We start from the raw sequence: 20890 nt of genomic DNA, 5'->3' as shown, positions 1-20890 counted from the left end.
CTATATAGTACAACGCGCCCCCATAATCCTCTATATTGGTTAATGTGCCCCCCATAATCCTCCATATAGTATAGTGCACTCGCCATGGTCCTCCATATAATATAGTGCACTCGCCATGGTCCTCCATATAATATAATGCACTCCCCTGGTCCTCCATACAATATAATGCACTCCCCATGGTCCCCCATACATATATAATGCACCCCCCATGATCCTCTATACAGTATAATGCACCCCCATGGTCCTCCATACAATATAATGCACCCCCCATGGTCCTCCGTACAGTATAATACACCCCCCATGGTCCTCCATACAATATAATGCACCCTCCCCGGTCCTCCATACAGTATAATGCACTCCCCATAGTCCTCCATACAATATAATGTACTCGTCATGGCCCTCCATACAATGTAATGCACTCCCCATGGTCCTGCATACAGTATAAATGCACTCCCATGGTCCCCCATACACATATAATGCACACCCCATGGTCCTCCATACAGTATAATGCACACCCCATGGTCCTCCATACAGTATAATGCACCCTCATGGTCCTCCATACAGTATAATGCACCCTCATGGTCCTCCATACAATATAATGCACACCCCATGGTCCTCCATACAATATAATGCACACCCCATGGTCCTCCATACAATATAATGCACACCCCATGGTCCTCCATACAGTATAATGCACACCCCATGGTCCTCCATACAATATAATGCACACCCCATGGTCCTCCATACAATATAATGCACACCCCATGGTCCTCCATACAATATAATGCACCCCCGTGGTCCTCCATACAATATAATGCACCCTCATGGTCCTCCATACAGTATAATGCACTCCCCATAGTCCTCCATACAATATAATGCACTCCCCATGGTCTTCCATACAGTATAATGCACCCTCCGTGGTCCTCCATACAGTATAATGCACTCCCCATAGTCCTCCATACAATATAATGCACCCCCACGATCCTCCATACAATATAATTCACCCCCCATGGTCCTCCATACAATATAATGCACCCCCCATGGTCCTCCATACAATATAATGCACCCTCCCTGGTCCTCCATACAGTATAATGCACTCCCCATGGTCCTGCATACAGTATAAATGCACTCCCATGGTCCCCTATACATATATAATGCACACCACATGGTCCTCCATACAATATAATGCACCCTCATGGTCCTCCATACAATATAATGCACACCCCATGGTACTCCATACAATATAATGCACCCCCAATGGTCCTCCATACAATATAATGCACCCCCATGGTCCTCCATACATTGTAATGCACCCCCCATGGTCCTCCATACATTGTAATGCACTCCCCATAGTCCTCCATACAATATAAAGCACCCCCCATGGTCCTCCATACAATATAATGTATTCGCCATGGTCCTCCATACAATATAATGCACCCTCCATGGTCCTCCATGCAGTATAATGCACCCCCATGGTCCTCCATACAATATAATGCACCCCCATGGTCCTCCATACAATATGATGCACTCCGCATGGTCCTCCATACAGTATAATGCACTCCCCATAGTCCTCCATACAGAATAATGCACCCCTTCATGGTCCACCATACTCTATTAGGGCCACCAGTCACTGATTTAAAAAAATAAATAAATACAGTACTCACCTCTCCGTGTTCCACCTGATGCTCCGGTCTCCTGAGCCTGTGGTGTTAAGTGCCGCACATCTCAGAACAGTGGGCACGCTGTAATGACATCATCGCGCCCGCTGCTCTGACACGTCAGACGAGGCTGAATGATGGGGGTGGAAGCGTCTGCTGATGCTCCTTCCTCCATCATCATTGCTTGCGCTGATAGCCGGAGTCCCCCTCCGGTGTCGTGGCCATTTTATTTCTAGAAGTGATCTGACAACTGGAGTCACGTTTGGGATGTTTATGTCGTGGCGAACTGGGAACCATGAACTATTCCGTCCCATACAGCGAATAAGCAGCTGCCATGACTGTGACCATGGATCTCTACTTCTTGGAATCTCCAGTAACATTTATGGTAGAATCTATGGAAAATACATTACCATCTCATGCATCCATCTCCTGGGAGATTATATTATAGAAAACCCACAATCCTGGCACCAAAGCAAAAAAAAAAATCTCTATATTGTGTCTAATACTAGAACCATTTTCTGTGGGGAGCAGGGGGCAGGAATGTAGACAGGAATCATCTCACGTTCTACAGATAGCAATCATCTCGGATTAGGAGCTTGGAGTTTCTGATAGGGATCAGACAGATCAAGACATGGCTCTCAATAGACAAAACAAAGCTAAGTAAAAGATACAGATACAGCCGTTCTGTGCAATTCTACACTTGGATACACAGAAGAAGGAGATATATTCCCCAGGAAGCCTCTATGTATAGACATCAGGGTCACTTTGGCTACGGGGAAGAAAAAGAGTTGAAAATGGTCAATGATCTGCTGGCGGGATGTTATAAAGCAGTAGGAGCTGATCAGATTCATAGACATTTTTATGGATAAAGTTTCAGTATAACTTGTATTTTATTCATTGAAATCTCTGGTGTTTGTATATGAGTCCAGTGGGCGGTCCTACTCAGTGATTGACAGTCTTCCCTGTACTGTGCATGCAAAGATGGCTGCCAATCACTAGAGCGACCACCCACTGGTCTCATGCATATAAACACCAGTAATTTCCAAGAATAAAATACAAGTTTTACTGAATCTTTTCCCACAAACTTATCATAGAATGTTAGAGTCGGTGGGGACCTCCAGGGTCATCTGTTCCAACCCTCTGCTCAATGCAGGATTCACTAAACCATCTCAGACAGATGTCTGTTCGGCCTCTGAAGACTTCCATTTAAGGAGAACTCACCACCTCTCATGGCTGCCTGTTCCACTCATTGAACACCCTCACAGTCAAAGTTTTTTTCTAATATCTAATCTGTATCTTCTCCCATTCAGTTTCACCCCATTGCTTCTCGTGATTCCATATGCAAATGAGAATAAAGCTGATCCCACTACAGTGTGACAGCCCTTGAGATATTTGTAGACAGCTATTAAGTCTCCTCTCTGTCTTCTCTTTTGCAATCTAAGCATTCCCAGATCATTTAACCATTCCTCATAGGACATTGTTTGCAGGCTGGTCACCATTCTGGCCGCTCTTCTCTGAACTTGTTCCAGTTTCTTCATGTATTTTTTAAGAACTGGACACGGTATTCCAGTTGAGGCTTGACCAAAGAGGAATAGAGGGGGATAATTACTTCACATGATCTAGACTCTATGCTTCTGTTAATGTAACCCAGAATTGTGTTTGCCTTTTTTGCTGCTGCATCACACTGTTGACTCATGTTCAGTCTATGATCTATTAGTATACCCAGGTCTTTATCACATGTGCTGTTGCTTAGCCCTATTCCTCCCATTCTGTATAGGCTTTTTTCATTTTACTTGCCGAGATGTAGGACTTTGCATTTCTCCTTGTCTAAAACCATTCTGTTAAGCTGCTTCCCACAGTTCCAGTTTGTTTAGATCATTTTAAATCCTCTCTCTCTTCTCTAGTATTAGCTATCCCTCCTGCTTTTGTGTCAATTTAATCAGTTTACCCTCAATTCCTTTATCTAAATCATTGATAAAGATGTTGAACAAAACAGTGTCCACGAAAGTGCCTTGTGGTACCCCACTTGAGACATTCTTCCAACTGGTGAATTCTGCTCAGCTCCTCCTCTATACTGTCCTGTCCACAGCTCGGATGGTGCGTACAACATGACAGGTTCACTTTAATTCTCAAATCTCTGTTTTAAAAGCGAATAGACATGTTCAAACTCTACACATTGTGGTTTCTACATTTTTACAAGTGACAATCATCTCCAAAAACAAGTATTCTCAAATTGGCCAGGGAACATGTTCGCTGCCACTAACCTCCCACCGTTCTCTCCACTTATACTACCACTAGAACAAAGCATTGGGCATGAGAAAATACACCATAACTGTCCCTTGTCTCGCTTGATATAATAATAATAATAATTTTTATTTATATAACGCCAACATATTCCGCAGCACTTTACAATTAAGCGGTGACATATACAGACAATAAATTCAAAACAAGGTAAGACAGTTTAAACAATTACATTAGGAGTGAGGGTAAGCATACAATTGTCTAAAAGGTCCTGTGCTAAATTATTACGATTTCCCTACACTGAAACTAAGTTGCCGAGGTCAACCCCTTGAAAACACCCCCACAGCATTATCCCTCCTCCACCAAACTACAGCGGGCACAATGCAAGCAGGCAGGTGAAGTCCTAACATGCACCAAAGCCAGACGCGTCCATCAGACGCCAGATAGAGAAGTGTGATCCGTCACTGCACAGAACAGGCAGATGAAGCCAATATGAACACTCAGCCCCTATGTAAAGGAATGGGTCAGAGACTAAGGTAACAGGACTCCTAAAGCACTGTATTCATCACCAGAACCATCATCAGTACATGAATATAAATCCAAAATCATCATTAGTACATGAATACATCACAAAAGCCATCAACAGTACATAAAAACGTCACTAGAACCACCATCAGTAGATGAATACATCACCAGAACCACCATCAGTGGATAGATGCATCACCATAACCACTATCAGTACATTAATGCATCACCAGAACCTCCATCAGTGCATGAATATATCACAAGAACCACTGTCAGTAAATAAATACAACACCAGTACCATCATCAGTACATGAATACGTCACCAGAATCACCATCAGTACATGAATACATCACCAAGCTTAGTACAGCAATCAATTGTAATGTCAACTTAGGCTCATATACATTTGTACCTCACGAACCTACAACTCTCAGTATGTCCTTAATAATAGTAAGGAGATGCTGGGAATTGTTATCAGTCATTATCAGACTGTGGACCATACAGGAACCACAGTACTGATGAGACGTAGTCAGTATCAACAAGTAAACATTTACATCCAGGTACCTTATAGGTAACATATTCTCTGATTGAATAGTTTCTTTCTTTTCGTTTCCATCTTGTCCAGCCTCCCATGCAGTATGATATCCACCACAGCCCCCAATTATATAGTATGATGGTAGCCAGAGCACCCCATACACTTTTAAGTCCCCCGAGTCACCGATACAGTATAATGGCCCCACAGCCAGCCACTTATGTCTCCATAGCCAGCCCCTCTTGTGATGTCCCCACAGCCCCTCTTATGTCCCCACAGGCCCTAGGTATAATAGCCTCCATTCATTAGGAAAAGAATAGAATAAAAATTAAAAAAAAGCTTATACTCACCTAATACATGCTCCCTTTCTAGCGCAGCTCCTTCTCCTTTTCCATCTGGTGCAGCAGTGGGCGCTGGATGACGCGATAACGTCACTGCATTGTGACGTCCGACGTACTTACAGCTCCTCTGGTGTGGCGCCGACATCAATTGCATTCGCGTCATGAAGATATGAATAGAATTAAGTGCGGGGAAGGAGTGATGGCCAGGGCGCAGGCAGAGAGAGGGGTGAGCTCTCCTGTGTGCCCGCGCCCCAGCCATCACTGTGCTGAATGCCTGCGGCCAGAGGAATGATGCAGGCAGAAAAGAGCCCTCCTCGGGTAGGCAGGAATTAGCGCCCTAGGCAGGAGCCTACCCTGCCTACCCCTCATCCTGGCCCTGCCCATGGGTATTCTTCATTAAAAATTTTGGGGTATAAAGTGGCAAGATATAAAGTCTTTCTTACATTTTCAGGGTTAATACCCCGATCAGAGCTGAAAAACTTAATCGCTCATACATTTTATTAACCCTATGATTGTCACGGTCATTGAAGCCGCCCATAGAAGTAATGATGTCTCCGCTATATGACGTTCTAATTTTTTGGGGATTTGAAAATGCTCTTCATTAGGGGGACATACACAAAGATGTTGTCCCAATGTGATCGACTTTTTATGCCATAGAAAATTAATTGCATCTTGTGAAATATTACGTATTCGATGAGCCTCACCTTGACAGAGACGAGTGCCCAACAACTGGTATCCATCTGGGCAGATGCAGGAGAAGCGCCCGGGCTCGTTCACACACTGATGCTGGCACAGATAGCTGGAGTAACTGCACTCATCGATGTCTAGAGTAAAATCCAATTATTAATAATCACTAATGTTTAGCAAAACATTGTTTTGTGAAAATTGCAAGAAAAACAATAATCAGCTAATTTGCTCTCAATTACCAGTATATACATTGATTGTGGGAAAATACTAAAGCAATGGGAGCTCAGAATTTTTCAGAAAATAACTTTTCCCTCCCCATAGGCTTCCACTAGATTTAAATAAACTCATGTACTGCTCTCCCTCCCCAGAGACAGACTGCAGTGGTGACGTCACATCTACAGCACATGTGAACGCTGCAGCCAATGACTGAGCTTGTGCGGTTTACATTGGCTTCAACGCTGAAACTATGGCAGTGGTAGAGCCATGGTGCTGGACCTGAGGAGGGTGAGTAGCACCTAGGTTTATTCAATGTCAAACGCTCTTCCCAATGATGGTGTATATCATGTGGATCTGTAGTACGTACCATTGCAGGTATACCCGTCATTGTCCAACTCATAGCCCTGATTACAGCGGCAGAGAAAGGTGCCATAGGTGTTATAGCAGCGCTGCTGGCACGGCGTGCCCATGGAGCACTCGTTGACATCTGTATGCGATAATACAAGGGTTACATGTGATTAGCGTCTTCATTTTTGAGATTCTGGTCAATTAAATGGTTAAAAGCACACTTTTTGGACTACATACGTACTGTATACAATTACTATGAAGAAAAAAAACAAGACCGGCCAACTACCCGATGTGTATGGCGGCCTCCCGACTCTCCGTGTTGGGGAATGAAGGATTGGCCCCCAATATGGAGGGTGATGTGGTCCCACTCCATTTAAAGAGCACATTATTTTTTTTATTATTATTATCGGTTCACAATCCAGTTCTGCCGTCCTTACCCACGCAGGAGCGGTTGTTAGATGCCAGCTGGAATCCCGGCTCGCACTGACAGGTGAACGATCCAGGCGAGTTCACGCAGCGATGCTGACAGTATCTGTAGCGGCATTCATCAATATCTGGAATGAAGCCGGAAAATAGGGAATAGTTATCATTATAATAAGGGCAATAGAAAACCCCCAGAATTATTCAATATTAAAACAAGAAGAGGAAATGTTTCCCCTAGTGTAATATTTATTAAGAAACTGAATTTTTACAGTTTTACATTTAGTCTTGTATTGCCACATGTGTACGGCTATGTTCACACTGAGGTTTTTTTTTCCAGGAGTTTAAAAAAAAATATGAGTTTTCAAGCAAAGACCACTTCAGGAAACTCTTCTTTTTTTCCAGGAGTTTTTGGAAAAGTTTTCGTGAAGGAGTTTTGAAGCGTGTTAAAAAAGCTTATTTTGTTGCAGTCTTTTAATTGGACAGAGCCTAGTTTGGGGTGGTTTCCTTCAAGATCCACTTCAAAGAAGTGACATTTTCTTTCTTATTTTTTCCACCCAGGAGCTTTTCAAAACCTCTTCAGGAAAAAAAAAAGCTAACAGAAAAAAACTTTGCATATGAACAGCAAAGTGGTTTTGCCATAGAAATGAATTGGAAAGTTTTGGAAGAGTTTTTGATGAGGATTTTTGAGAGATTCAGCTAAAAAAATTTCAAAAAATCACCGTACTGAAGAAGAGGTCCTCAAAACGCAACATCTGAAGGGATTGTGGAGTCGACTGATCCACAATTCTTCCATTCTATACTTAGATGTGGAAATATCTGGACTACAATATAAACTGTACTTGAATAAATCGGCCACCTTCTGCGGAGGTCGTATTATACATATTAGTGTCTGCCACGAGAAGCCTAGATGCAGCGCTGTGTTACTCACCTACACACTCATTTCCAATCTTCCTGTAGCCCTCCGGACACTTGCAATGGAACCCGCCAGGGATATTTATGCACTCTTGGCTGGGAAGACAGTCATCCATTTCATATTCACATTCATTTACATCTGGAGAAAAAAAAAAGAAGAAAATAGAGTTATTTCCAACCCTCATGTGAAGGCACTAAATGGTGGCTGCCATGTGCCTGCCCGCCGCCGAACAATCAATAAGGGCTTGTGCATATGACCGATTTTCTCGGACAAGTGCTATCCGTGGTTTTCACGGACTAACAATGGAGAAGGTGGACAAAATGTTTTATTTTTCTTTCCACGTTCAAGAAAAACTGATGCCCCTTTTATCAAAGTCTCATCAGAATAATCAGAGTGTTTTTCTCCGATGTGGAGAAATTGGTCGTGTGACTTGACCCTAATAAAGAGGAGGGGACCTCAAAGATTAACGAGAAAAGTGCAAAAAATTAGTGCCCCAAAAAAATTATCAGACCCCCCCCCCCTCTCTTTTTTCGTTATCAGTTGCACTGTTTTCATTGGTGGGGTATAGTGATCACTGTATGATCGCTGGGGGTCTGTCTTCTGGGAACCCCAGTGTTCTGAAAAACAGGGCCAATGGAGCTTTAGTGAGCATTTGTAACCCCCACAACCACCTCACTACCGCTCCATTCACACAGGATCCCGTTTTCGGAATCGGGGACGTTCCCAGCAGGCGGACCCCTTCTGTACATTTACCGCCTGTCTTGTGAATATTTTGTTTATGAGACAGCCCCTTTATGGTTATTTATTAACGAGCGCATCTAGAATATTTCTCAAAAGCTTCTACACGTCACTCACCTACACAGGTGCCTAACCCTTGAGAGTCCGGTTGGTAACCACTTGGACATGGGTTTTCTCTTGGATCAACCCCGGGACCTGGGTTTGGGTTTGGTGCTCCGGCGGTCCCAGGGTCCGTATTGGTGTCGCTTATTACCGAGGCAGAGCGAGGGAGGCACAGGTAACCTCCATAATGATTAATACATTTCATTTCACCCTTGCAGGCATCAGGAATGGTCAAGCATTCATTAATGTCTGTAGAAGATGCAAATAGAGGCAGAAGGGCAGACATCAGGATGGTTGGCGCTCAATGGTATTTTGCGGGATTCGACTCAATGACATATACACCGTACCTTTGCAGTGCTGCCTTTCTGCATCCCACTCATATCCATCCGTGCACTCCTAAACGTGGTAGAGGGGAAATTATAGTGAGTAACATGTATGCAGGAGCAGAACTATGGTGGGCGCAGTCACACCCGGCCATTGAGCTTAAAGACCTTTTTGTCCCTTGTAGGAAGATCAATACTTCCCGTGATAGTTGGCGCCCTGTTTAAAATTTTGCATAGGGGCCCACAAGCTTTAGCAATATGTACGTATGTACAGTGGGTACGGAAAGTATTCAGACCCCTTTAAATGTTTCACTCTTTGTTTTATTGCAGCCATTTGCTAAATTCGAAAAAGTTCATTTTTTTTCTCATTAAAGTACACTCTGCACCCCATCTTGACTGAAAAAACCCCAGAAATGTTGAAATTTTTGCAAATTTATTAAAAAAGAAAAACTGAAATATCACATGGCCATAAGTATTCAGACCCTTTGCTCAGTATTGAGTAGAAGCACCCTTTTGAGCTAGTACAGCCATGAGTCTTCTTGGGAATGATGCAACAAGTTTTTCACACCTGGATTTGGGGATCCTCTGCCATTCTTCCTTGCAGATCCTCTCCAGTTCCGTCAGGTTGGATGGTGAACGTTGGTGGACAGCCATTTTCAGGTCTCTCCAGAGATGCTCAATTGGTTTTAGGTCAGGGCTCTGGCTGCGCCAGTCAAGAATGGTCACAGAGTTGTTCTGAAGCCACTCCTTTGTTATTTTAGCTGTGTGCTTAGGGTCATTGTCTTGTTGGAAGCTGAATCTTCGGCCAAGTCTGAGGTCCAGAGCACTCTGGAAGAGGTTTTAATCCAGGATATCTCTGTACTTGGCCGCATTCATGTTTCCTTCAATTGCAATCAGTCGCCCCGTCCCTGCAGCTGAAAAACACCCCCATAGCATGATGCGGCCACCACCATGTTTCACTGTTGGGATTGTATTGGGCAGGTGATGAGCAGTTTCTGGTTTTCTCCACACATACCACTTAGAATTATCACCAAAAAGTTCTATCTTCGTCTCATCAGACCAGAGAATCTTATTTCTCATAGTCTGGGAGTCCTTCATGTGTTTTTGAGCAAACTCTATGCGGGCTTTCATATGTCTTGCACTGAGAAGAGGCTTCCGTCGGGCCACTCTGCCATAAAGGCCCGACTGGTGGAGGGCTACAGTGATAGTTGACTTTGTGGAACTTTCTCCCCTCTCTCTACTGCATCTCTGGAGCTCAGCCACAGTGATCTTGGGGTTCTTCTTTACCTCTCTCACCAAGGCTCTTCTCCCACAATTGCTCAGTTTGGCTGGACGGCCAGGTCTAGGAAGACTTCTGGTGGTCCCAAACTTCTTCCATTTAAGGATTATGGAGGCCACTGTGCTGTTAGGAACCTTGAGTAATGCAGAAATTCTTTTGTAACCTTGGCCAGATCTGTGCCTTGCCACAATTCTGTCTCTGAGCTCCTTGGGCAGTTCCTTTGAGCTCATGATTCTCATTTTGTCTGACATGCACTGTGAGCTGTGAGGTCTTATATAGACAGGTGTGTTCCTTTCCAAATCAAGTCCTATCAGTCTAATTAAACACAGCTGGACTCCAATGAAGGAGTAGAACCATCTCAAGGAGGATCACAAGGAAATGGACAGCATGCGACTTAAATATGAGTGTCTGAGCAAAGGGTCTGAATACTTATGACCATATGATATTTCAGTTTTTCTTTTTTAATAAAAAAATTAGCAAAATTTCTACATTTTCTGTGTTTTTAGTCAAGATGGGTACAGATTGTACTTTAATGAGAAAAAAATGAACTTTTTAGAATTTACCAAATGGCTGCAATGAAACAAAGAATGAAAAATTTAAAAGGGTCTGAATACTTTCCGTACCCACTAGAATTCATTTTCTCCTGCTGTAGAGAGTGATTTGGGTAATATTATGTTACTGCTGTGACCCCCCCCTCTCCAAAACATAAATTACATAATGTTTAAACCCAGTTTTGTGTTAAATGTATATTTTTTACAATCTCAGATAGTGGTATGAAAATTTTAAATAAAACTGTCTATATTTAAAAAAAATCTTCCAATCTTCCCATTGGCCACTAAGACTTATACTAGCTAGACTAACATAACACTTTATGTTCTCTGCAGGTGACTTTTCAGCAGTCTCATTATCATCACTGGCAGGGTCACAATAAAAGATAACACCTTTATGTACAGTAGATGACACAGGATCCTCCATTCCCAGTAGGTGATGTCACAGCTCACCTCCTCCCCCTCCTGTACAATGACTGATAACACCTCTATATACAGTAGATAACACAAGATCCTCCATTCACAATAGGTGATATCACAGCTCACCTCCTCCTCCTGTACAATGACTAATAGCACCTCTATATACAGTAGATAACACAGGATCCACCAATCACAGTAGGTGATGTCACAGCTCACCTCCTCCTCTTGTACAATGACTAATAACACCTCTATATACAGTAGATAACACAAGATCCTCCATTCACAATAGGTGATGTCACAGCTCACCGCCTCCTCCTGTACCATGACTGATAACACCTCTATATACAGTAGATAACACAAGATCCTCCATTCACAATTGGTGATATCACAGCTCACCTCCTCCTCCTTTACAATGACTGATAACACCTCTATATACAGTAGATAACAGAGAATCCACCATTTACAATAGGTGATGTCACAGCTCACCTCCTCCTCCTGTACAATGACTGATAACACCTCTATATACAGCAGATAACTCAGGATCCACCATTCACAATGTGATGTCACAGCTCACCTCCTCCTTTACAATGACTGATAACACATCTATATACAGTAGATAACACAGAAACCACCATTCACAATAGGTGATGTCACAGCTCACCTACCCCTCCTCCTGTACAATGACTGATACCTCTATATACAGCAGATAACACAGGATCTTCCATTCACAATAGGTGATGTCACAGCTCACCTTCCCCTCCTCCTGTACAATGACTAATAACACCTCTATATACAGTAGATAACACAGGATCCACCATTCACAATAGGTGTTGTCACAGCTCACCTCCTCCTGTACAATGACTGATAACACATCTATATACAGTAGATAACACAGGATCCACCATTCACAGTAGGTGATGTCACAGTTTACCTTCTCCTCCTGTACAATGACTGATAACACCTCTATATACAGTAGATAACACAAGATCCTCCATTCACAATTGGTGATATCACAGCTCACCTACTCCTCCTTTACAATGACTGATAACGACTCTATATACAATATATAACACAGGATCCTCCATTCACAATAGGTGATGTCACAGCTCACCTCCTCCTTCTGTACAATGACTGATAACACCTCTATATACAGTAGATAACACAGGATCCACCATTCACAGTAGGTGATGTCACAACTCACCTCCTCCTCCTGTACAATGACTAATAACACCTCTATATACAGTAAATGACACAGGATCCTCCATTCACAGTAGGTGATGTCACAGCTCACCTCCTCCTGTACAATCACTGATAACACCTCTATATACAGTAGATAACACAGGATCCACCATTCACAGTAGGTGATGTCACAACTCACCTCCTCCTCCTGTACAATGACTAATAACACCTCTATATACAGTAGATAACACAAGATCCTCCATTCACAATTGGTGATATCACAGCTCACCTCCTCCTCCTGTACAATGACTGATAACACCTCTATATACAGTAGATAACACAGGATCTACCATTCACAATAGGAGATGTCACAGCTCACCTCCTCCTCATGTACAATGACTGATAACACCTCTATATACAGGTGATGCTGATCGCCTCCATGCCACACTGCATTGATGCAGTAATTGATGCAAAAGGAGCCACGACCAAGTATTGAGGGCATTTACTGAACATACATTTCGGATTTTAAAAACATTTTTCAAGCTGTTGTTATAAAGTATTCTAATTTACTGAGATAATGACTTTTGTGTTTTCATTGGCTGTAGGCCATAATCATCAACATTAACAGAAATAAACACTTGAAATAGATCAGTCTGTTTGTAATGACTCTAGATAATATAGGAGTTTCACTTTTTGGATTGAAGAACTGAAATAAATTAACTTTTTGATGATATTCTAATTTAGTAAGAAGCACTTGTACAGTAAATAACACAGCATCCACCATTCACAATAGGTGATAGCATCATCATCAACATTTTTTAAAGTTTACATTTATAGTAAATACCAAAATAATAGATCATTTTCTGATGACATGTTCCTTTTAGTCAAATCATAAATTCACACTTGCCAACTCTCTCAAAACATCTACTGATCTCCTGGAAAATGTGAAGACCTCCCAGGGTCCTTGAGGAGTTGGTAAATCTTTGATGCCTCCAAAACCTCCCTGGAAGCAGGTTTTTGGAGGCTTCTGTAGAAACCAAGCAGGGCATAACAGGTGTGTGACGAAAGTGGAGGGCGTCATCTTAAAAAGGGGTACTTCTATAGTAAAAAAAACTTTTGTGCTCTGCATTGTTAGCACTTTCATCCCAGACAGCCTCTATCTAAAGGTGGAAAGTGTTCCTTACATAATCCTTTGCAATTTTAGGGCAGCAACTTGTACCCCAAGGCGAGAGGCTATAGAGAGTCATCTTAGACCCGCCAGTCATACACATAAATTCACCTGAATTTTCTGGGTCCTGTTTATTACTTTTATAGAAACATCACTGCAACTTCTGTAACTACCAGGATTAATATGTGGGTGGAAACCACCATTTTCACTAGGGGTATGTTCACACTGAGTTTTTTTGCTATGTTTTTGGAGCGGAAACTTCAAGTTTTGGAAAGGTTTTGAGTTTTTGATGTTTTTTTTTGGAGGGTTTCCACTCCCTTAGGGTGAATTCACACTGAGGGGTTTATTTTTAATGAGTTTCCGGAGCAGAAACTCTCTAATTCTCTCCAACTGAAACTGGTGTTTTTTGGAGAGTTTCTGCTCCAAAAACTTAGAAAAAAATCCTTCACGTGACAGTGCACACATTTACCCTTGGAGCTATGAATGCAAACTCTGATTCTTAGGAAGCGGGGAAGTAGAAAAGTTTAAAATGATCTTAGCTAAGATATCAGTATTTTTTATTTTTTAACATGACAACGACTCTATTATGTTCTCACTGCTCTTATCACATAGACACCCAAAAAAAAATAACAGGAAGGACGGGGACCTGGTGTGTCAGATCTGAACAATGCATTGGAAATATTAGAGGGGTGGCTCTTTAAAATACATGTAAGATATTCCGAAAAGCATGAAAATATTTCACGCTGACACATTTATTGTACAAACTATCCTGGCGGGCCTCCAGTGATCGGACATTGATCACATTCCCAATAAATATGTCATGAGTGTATGAAGCCGCCTTTTAGATCTGGGAAAAGGAAAGGAATAATATCTATTGATTTCCTGTTATTCGTATAGCTCCAGCATACTCCACGGCGCTGTCATTACACGCATTACCTCCGCTCCACAATGGGGCCTACAAAATAATTTATTTCTGGTGCACACATACCAATTGCAATTTCATATGAAACAAAAACAAAAAACCTAGCCTTGCAGGACTGACATCTTGAGTTGAAAGCAAAACTATCCTTGAAGAATAGCATGGTCTGGCCGTCCTCTTCTCCAAGCAGATAAAACAGCTTTAGCTTAACATCTAGGAATTTTCCTGATTCTTATGCTCTGTACCTTGCCATACAGAGCAATTCCTCTCATCAGCATTCTTTCAGCACTATAGGTGCTGGAACATCATTTTCTTCACTTATCAGCATATATTTCACCTTGTCCAATGGCTTATCACTCAGACTTAAATTGAAAGTCTGTCTCAGTATGCCTGTATGCAGTTTATGAAGAACCAAAATACATTTCAATATTTCCTATAGATCCGTCAGCAGAATACAGACTGCCATTTGAGACAGCTTGTATTCTTCCTAGGGAGAAGTAGTCACACTGCTGACTTTAAATCACAAAAGCAAGCAATCAGATTCCCATATAACTCACATTGATTAGTTTGCTGTAAAATTGGACATCTAAGTAGCACCTCTGAACTCCATGCTCAATTCTAGTAATTTGGTAAAAAAAAAAAAAAAAATGAAGGCTTTTTTTTTTAATTGACAAACTGGTTGGCAGGGGACTGGGAAAAGATTATAGCTAATGCATGTGTTTAAAGTAGTAGAGATGAGCAAAACAATTTGTAGTGATTGTATTGGTACCCCGTGGCCACCAGACCAGAGCACTGTAAACCTTGTACTACTTGCCGAAATCCTGGGTGCCTCTTTTGATTAATATGCCCCACAATGTGATGATGTTGCCAGGTGGAAAAAAATCAGAAGAGGCGCCAAGCATGCCAGCAGGTAGTGGGAGGTTTGTAGTGCTCTGGTCTGGCTGCTATGGGGTACTGGAGTGGTCACTGGAGTAGGGACCTACAAATTATTTTTGTCCAATTGTGGAAAAAAAATCTGTATATCCATTCTTAATCAGGGATGTCAAATTCAAACACACAGAAGGCCAAAATGAAAAACTTGGGACAAAGTTGCAGGCCAACCAGTATACAGTATAATAAGCCCCGCATAGTCCTCCATGCAGTATAATGGGCCCAACATAGTCCTCCATACAGAATAATGGGCCCCACATAGTCCTCCATACCATATAATGGCCCCACATAGTCCTCCATACAGTATAATGGGCCCCACGAAGTCCTCCATACAGAATAATGGATCCCACATAGTCCTCCTTACAGAATAATGGCTCCCACATAGTCCTCCATACAGAATAATGGATCCCACATAGTGCTTCATACAGTATAATGGGCCCACATAGTGCTCCATACAGTATAATGGGCCCACATAGTGCTCCATACGGTATAATGGCACCACATAGTCCTCCATACAGAATAATGGGCACCACATAGTCCTTCATACAGAATAATGGGCCTCACATAGTCCTCCATACAGTATAATGGGCCCCACATAGTCCTCCATACAGAATAATGGGCCCTACATAGTCCTCCATACAGTATAATGGGCCCCACATAGTCCTCCATACAGTATAATGGGCCCCACATAGTCCTTCATACAGAATAATGGGCCCTACATAGTCCTCCATACAGTATAATGGGCCCCACATAGTGTTCCATACAGAATAATGGGCCTCACATAGTCCTTCATACAGAATAATGGGCCCCACATAGTCCTCCATACAGAATAATGGCCCCACATAGTGCCCCATACAGAATAATGGGCCCCACATAGTCCTCCATACAGAATAATGGGCCCCACATAGTCCTCCATGCAGTATAATGGCCCCACATAGTGCTCCATACAGTATAATGGGCCCCACATAGTCCTCCATACAGTATAATGGGCCCACATAGTCCTCCATACAGAATAATGGACCCACATAGTCCTCCATACAGAATAATGGACCCCACATAGTCCTCCATACAGAATAATGGCCCCACATAGTGCCCCATACAGAATAATGGGCCCCACATAGTCCTCCATACAGAATAATGGGCCCCACATAGTCCTCCATACAGAATAATGGGCCCCACATAGTCCTCCATGCAGTATAATGGCCCCACATAGTGCTCCATACAGTATAATGGGCCCCACATAGTCCTCCATACAGTATAATGGGCCCACATAGTCCTCCATACAGAATAATGGACCCCACATAGTCCTCCATATAAAATAATGGCCCCCACATAGTCCTCCATACAGTATAATGGGCCCACATAGTCCTCCATACAGAATAATGGCCCCACATAGTCCTCCATACAGAATAATGGACCCCACATAGTCCTCCATATAAAATAATGGCCCCCACATATGGGTGGTGGTTCTGGTGTCGTGGGCCAAATAAAACCACCCTGAGGGCCAGATTTGGCCCACGGGCCAGAGTTTGACCCACGGGCCAGAGTTTGACATGTATGAGCTAAATCTATCTAAATAGATAGAACTTACTAAAAATGATTTATGAGCACTGGGGCGAGCAGAAAGTCGCTGCCCAACACTTATGGCATCGTTTTACCTTCCTAGAAATAAAAAAGAACCGAACGTTTGAATTCAAACTGCCTGATTCTTAACTGTCCCAACTGTCACGTGAGAGTCGGATGGTCCCCATGCACATGAGATGGTCAGCTGGTTCCACTGAAATCATCAGGTTCAGCCCTTCGTTTCAAGGTCTGATTAGAGCTTCACTTATGGAACATTACGGACCGTGGGTGGTGGATTAAGCACCAGGAGATATTGCTCCAATCCGGCCCTTCCACAAAGCATAAATGGGAGAGGTCAGATATCTCCTGTACAACTGTCACCTAATGTGACCGTCATGTCATCAGCTGTATTATACAGGTATACATGAAGGCAGATTACCGTGAAGGTGTTTGCCTCCTCGGTTTCTTGTTGGATGCTGGGAACCAGAAGGACACCAAGTAGTAAAAAGAAATACATCATCTAGAAGAATTTAAAAAAAAATGAAAATTAGTACAGAAACCCATATGTAGTCTTCCTGAACATGACCACGCTCATTCTCAAAGAAGGCTTAGACAAGTTGGCTGTTTTTACCTCTATAACCAAAAGGATTTTGTGATATTTGTACACTTACTGTCATTTGGAGAAGAAACATTTGTTCAACTATTTTCAGATAATTATAGCTGGAAATGTCATGAACTTCCACGGGACAAGAAGTCTACGGTGAGAAACTGACTTCTTGTGAAGTCACAACTTTATCTGAAATGTCTACAATTCAGAAAGACTCCGTGAGAACTTTTTTATAGACCTAATTATACTTTCACCCCCCAACCCACCCCCCCAACCCAATCTTTTCTACTTGAAGAAATAAAGGGGAGCATCAATTACGACAGTAGCTATCTATAAGACTTTCAACTTCTCCTGACACTTCACCAAGGATGAAGCAGAAATCCTGATAGGACCAACACAAGCACCACGTTCACCCCCATGGCTTATCCTCATATAGGAAGGTATATTAATAGGGCAAAAAAAACAACAACAAAAAAACAATGACCTCATACCTTCAATTCATCCATATATGAAGTGTGACCCAATCAACATAACGCAACTCATGATGCATAGACAAGGACAAGGCACCTGATCTTAAAGGCTTAATCGGAGCATCTTCTGTTGGATGTCACTGAATCACTTTTACACAATTGGCAAATAATGGACTTGTTTACGATGTTGGGAATCTACCGTGAAATTCTTAAAAGTTGTTTTAACACCACTTTATCAGTGTAGTCATTCCCTTTACGAGATGTTATAATACCACAGTTATTCCAGTTATGATTCGCTCTCTTAAATCCGAGACTCTTAATTTTAGCCAATTTACAAGGTTCTACCAAATTTTACAAAAGAGTTTCAAAAACTTTCTACTACAGGTGAGGTCTGTGGTATGTTTTTATACGAATCTGCTAGAGAACACAGGATACATAGGATTTATTCCATGGGAAGAGGAGGAATATGGAGACAGAGAGACGTGCGTACTTACAGGTCTTTATGATGAATGAGCGCAGCCTGTTCACTTTCTTGCACAGTTTCTTCTTCGCTCTTGTAGAGTGACACTCCCCCCAGTACTAAATGTCTCCCTTGTTCACTTCCTCTTGGTGCGCCTGTCTCCCCTCCTTCTCCAACACTTTGCCAGGAGTTGTCTCTTTCTCCTTTCCCCCTTTCTCGCAGTCTTACACGCTCTGACTTCTCACATCTACTCCCACCCTGTATGTTTAAGTTCTCACTACTTCTATCTCTCGGTCTCTTTTTTTTTCCCCTCTCTCCAAATTCCTGACTTTCTGCCAATCCCTCCCTACTTTCCAGTAAAAATCCCCCCCACACCTGGTTTTACTTAAACACAGACACACAGCTCTTTCATGTCCAGCTGTTCACCCCCATCCGGGTCCCCACCCCTTACACACCACTAGAGACCCCTGTCACAACTGCTTCCCTTAGAGACCCCCACTACTCTTATTATTCATTCCTAATATAGACCCCCCTCATAAACCAGAGCCCCTGGGTTTACCAAAATCTGCGTTCCACCTCCCACCCACACAATACTACAACTACTACTCATACTGGTGTTTCACACAACTGCCACCTTTAACCTAACTAAGCAACTCAAAACACATAGCAAAACACAATACACATAGCACAACATAACATACAATGCACAGTACAACAAGTAACAGAATACAGCACACAGTACAACATACAACACACCACATAACATACAGCACAACACAATACACAGAACACACAAAGCAAAACACAATACAACAGAACACAACATGTAACAACACAATATACAGCACTACACACACAGCACAACACACCACACAGCATACAGCACAACACAATACATAGAACGATACACACATACCACTACATACAGTATCAGACATAACAGAGCCACACAACATACAACACAACAGAACACAATATACAGCCCAACAACAGAGCACAACACAATACACAGCACAACAAAACAGACAATATAACACAATACACAGCACAAACCACCCAACAGAACACAATACACAGCACAAACCACCCAACAGAACACAATACACAGCACAAACCACCCAACAGAAAACAATACACAGCACAACTAAACACACAACAGAACACAATGCACAGCACAAACTACCCAACAAAACACAATACACAGCACAAACCACCCAACAAAACACAATACACAGCACAAACCACCCAACAGAACACAATACACAGCACAACTAAACACACAACAGAACACAATACACAGCACAAACCACCCAACAAAACACAATACACAGCACAACTAAACACACAACAGAACATAATACACAGCACAAACCACCCAACAGAACACAATACACAGCACAAAGCACCCAACAGAACACAATACACAGCACAACTAAACACACAACAGAACACAATACACAGCACAAAGCACCCAACAAAACACAGTACACAGCACAACTAAACACACAACAGAACACAGTACAAAGCACAACTAAACACACAACAGAACACAATACACAGCACAAACCACCCAACAAAACACAATACACAGCACAAACCACCCAACAGGACACAATACACAGCACAAACCACCCAACAGAACACAATACACAGCACAACTAAACACACAACAGAACACAATGCACAGCACAACTAAACACACAACAGAACACAATACACAGCACAAAGCACCCAACAGAACACAATACACAGCACAACTAAACACACAACAGGACACAATACACAGCACAACTAAACACACAACAGAACACAATACACAGCACAAAGCACCCAACAAAACACAGTACACAGCACAACTAAACACACAACAGAACACAGTACAAAGCACAACCCAGGCAGCACAACACAAAGATACAACATTCAGCACAACAAAACTAATAAAAGTAGCGGTGTACGAGGATCCATCACCTTCTCTAAAAAAACACTTCCATTATCCAAATTCATTACTCTCATTATAGTGTACAAATATAGATCTACATTAATGTCCTAATCTTAAAGGACCAAAGCATACGAGAGACGGTCGGTCAGACAGGACAAGGGTTGTATCTGTGGTTTTCTTCCCTCCAGTCCGATCTCTTATTTTTTGGGGGACGTGACAGTGCAACTTTTATATTATACTTCAGTTCATTCCCTCATTTTCTGTATCCCACATGTGTATTGTAGGAGACAGGCCCTGGGGCTCTCTATGTATGGAGCAAGTCCCACTGGATATGAATTTATTTCCTGCCCCAACCCAGGGCAA

General features: G+C 42.4%; 1 protein-coding gene across 1 annotated transcript in view; it reads right to left on the bottom strand.

Moving 5' to 3' along the window:
* Positions 1-18961, bottom strand: part of EFEMP2 (EGF containing fibulin extracellular matrix protein 2) — a 32193-nt gene extending 13232 nt beyond the window's left edge. Inside the window, exons 1-8 of the mRNA XM_073658394.1 lie at positions 18623-18961; positions 17491-17571; positions 9070-9118; positions 8738-8971; positions 7898-8020; positions 6984-7100; positions 6566-6685; positions 6000-6119 (exon numbers count right to left, since the gene is read on the bottom strand). Coding sequence (XP_073514495.1) covers positions 6000-6119; positions 6566-6685; positions 6984-7100; positions 7898-8020; positions 8738-8971; positions 9070-9118; positions 17491-17571 — 844 coding nt within the window. The 5' untranslated portion in view covers positions 18623-18961. The remainder of the gene's footprint in view (positions 1-5999; positions 6120-6565; positions 6686-6983; positions 7101-7897; positions 8021-8737; positions 8972-9069; positions 9119-17490; positions 17572-18622) is intronic.
* Positions 18962-20890: the final 1929 nt, after the last annotated feature.

Source organism: Phyllobates terribilis, unplaced genomic scaffold, assembly GCF_046119375.1.
Source record: "Phyllobates terribilis strain yellow unplaced genomic scaffold, ASM4611937v1 Scaffold_13__5_contigs__length_258822181, whole genome shotgun sequence".
NCBI lineage: Eukaryota > Metazoa > Chordata > Amphibia > Anura > Dendrobatidae > Phyllobates > Phyllobates terribilis.
The sequence above is the reverse complement of the archived record's forward strand: the minus strand, read 5'-3'. Positions and strand labels throughout refer to the sequence as shown.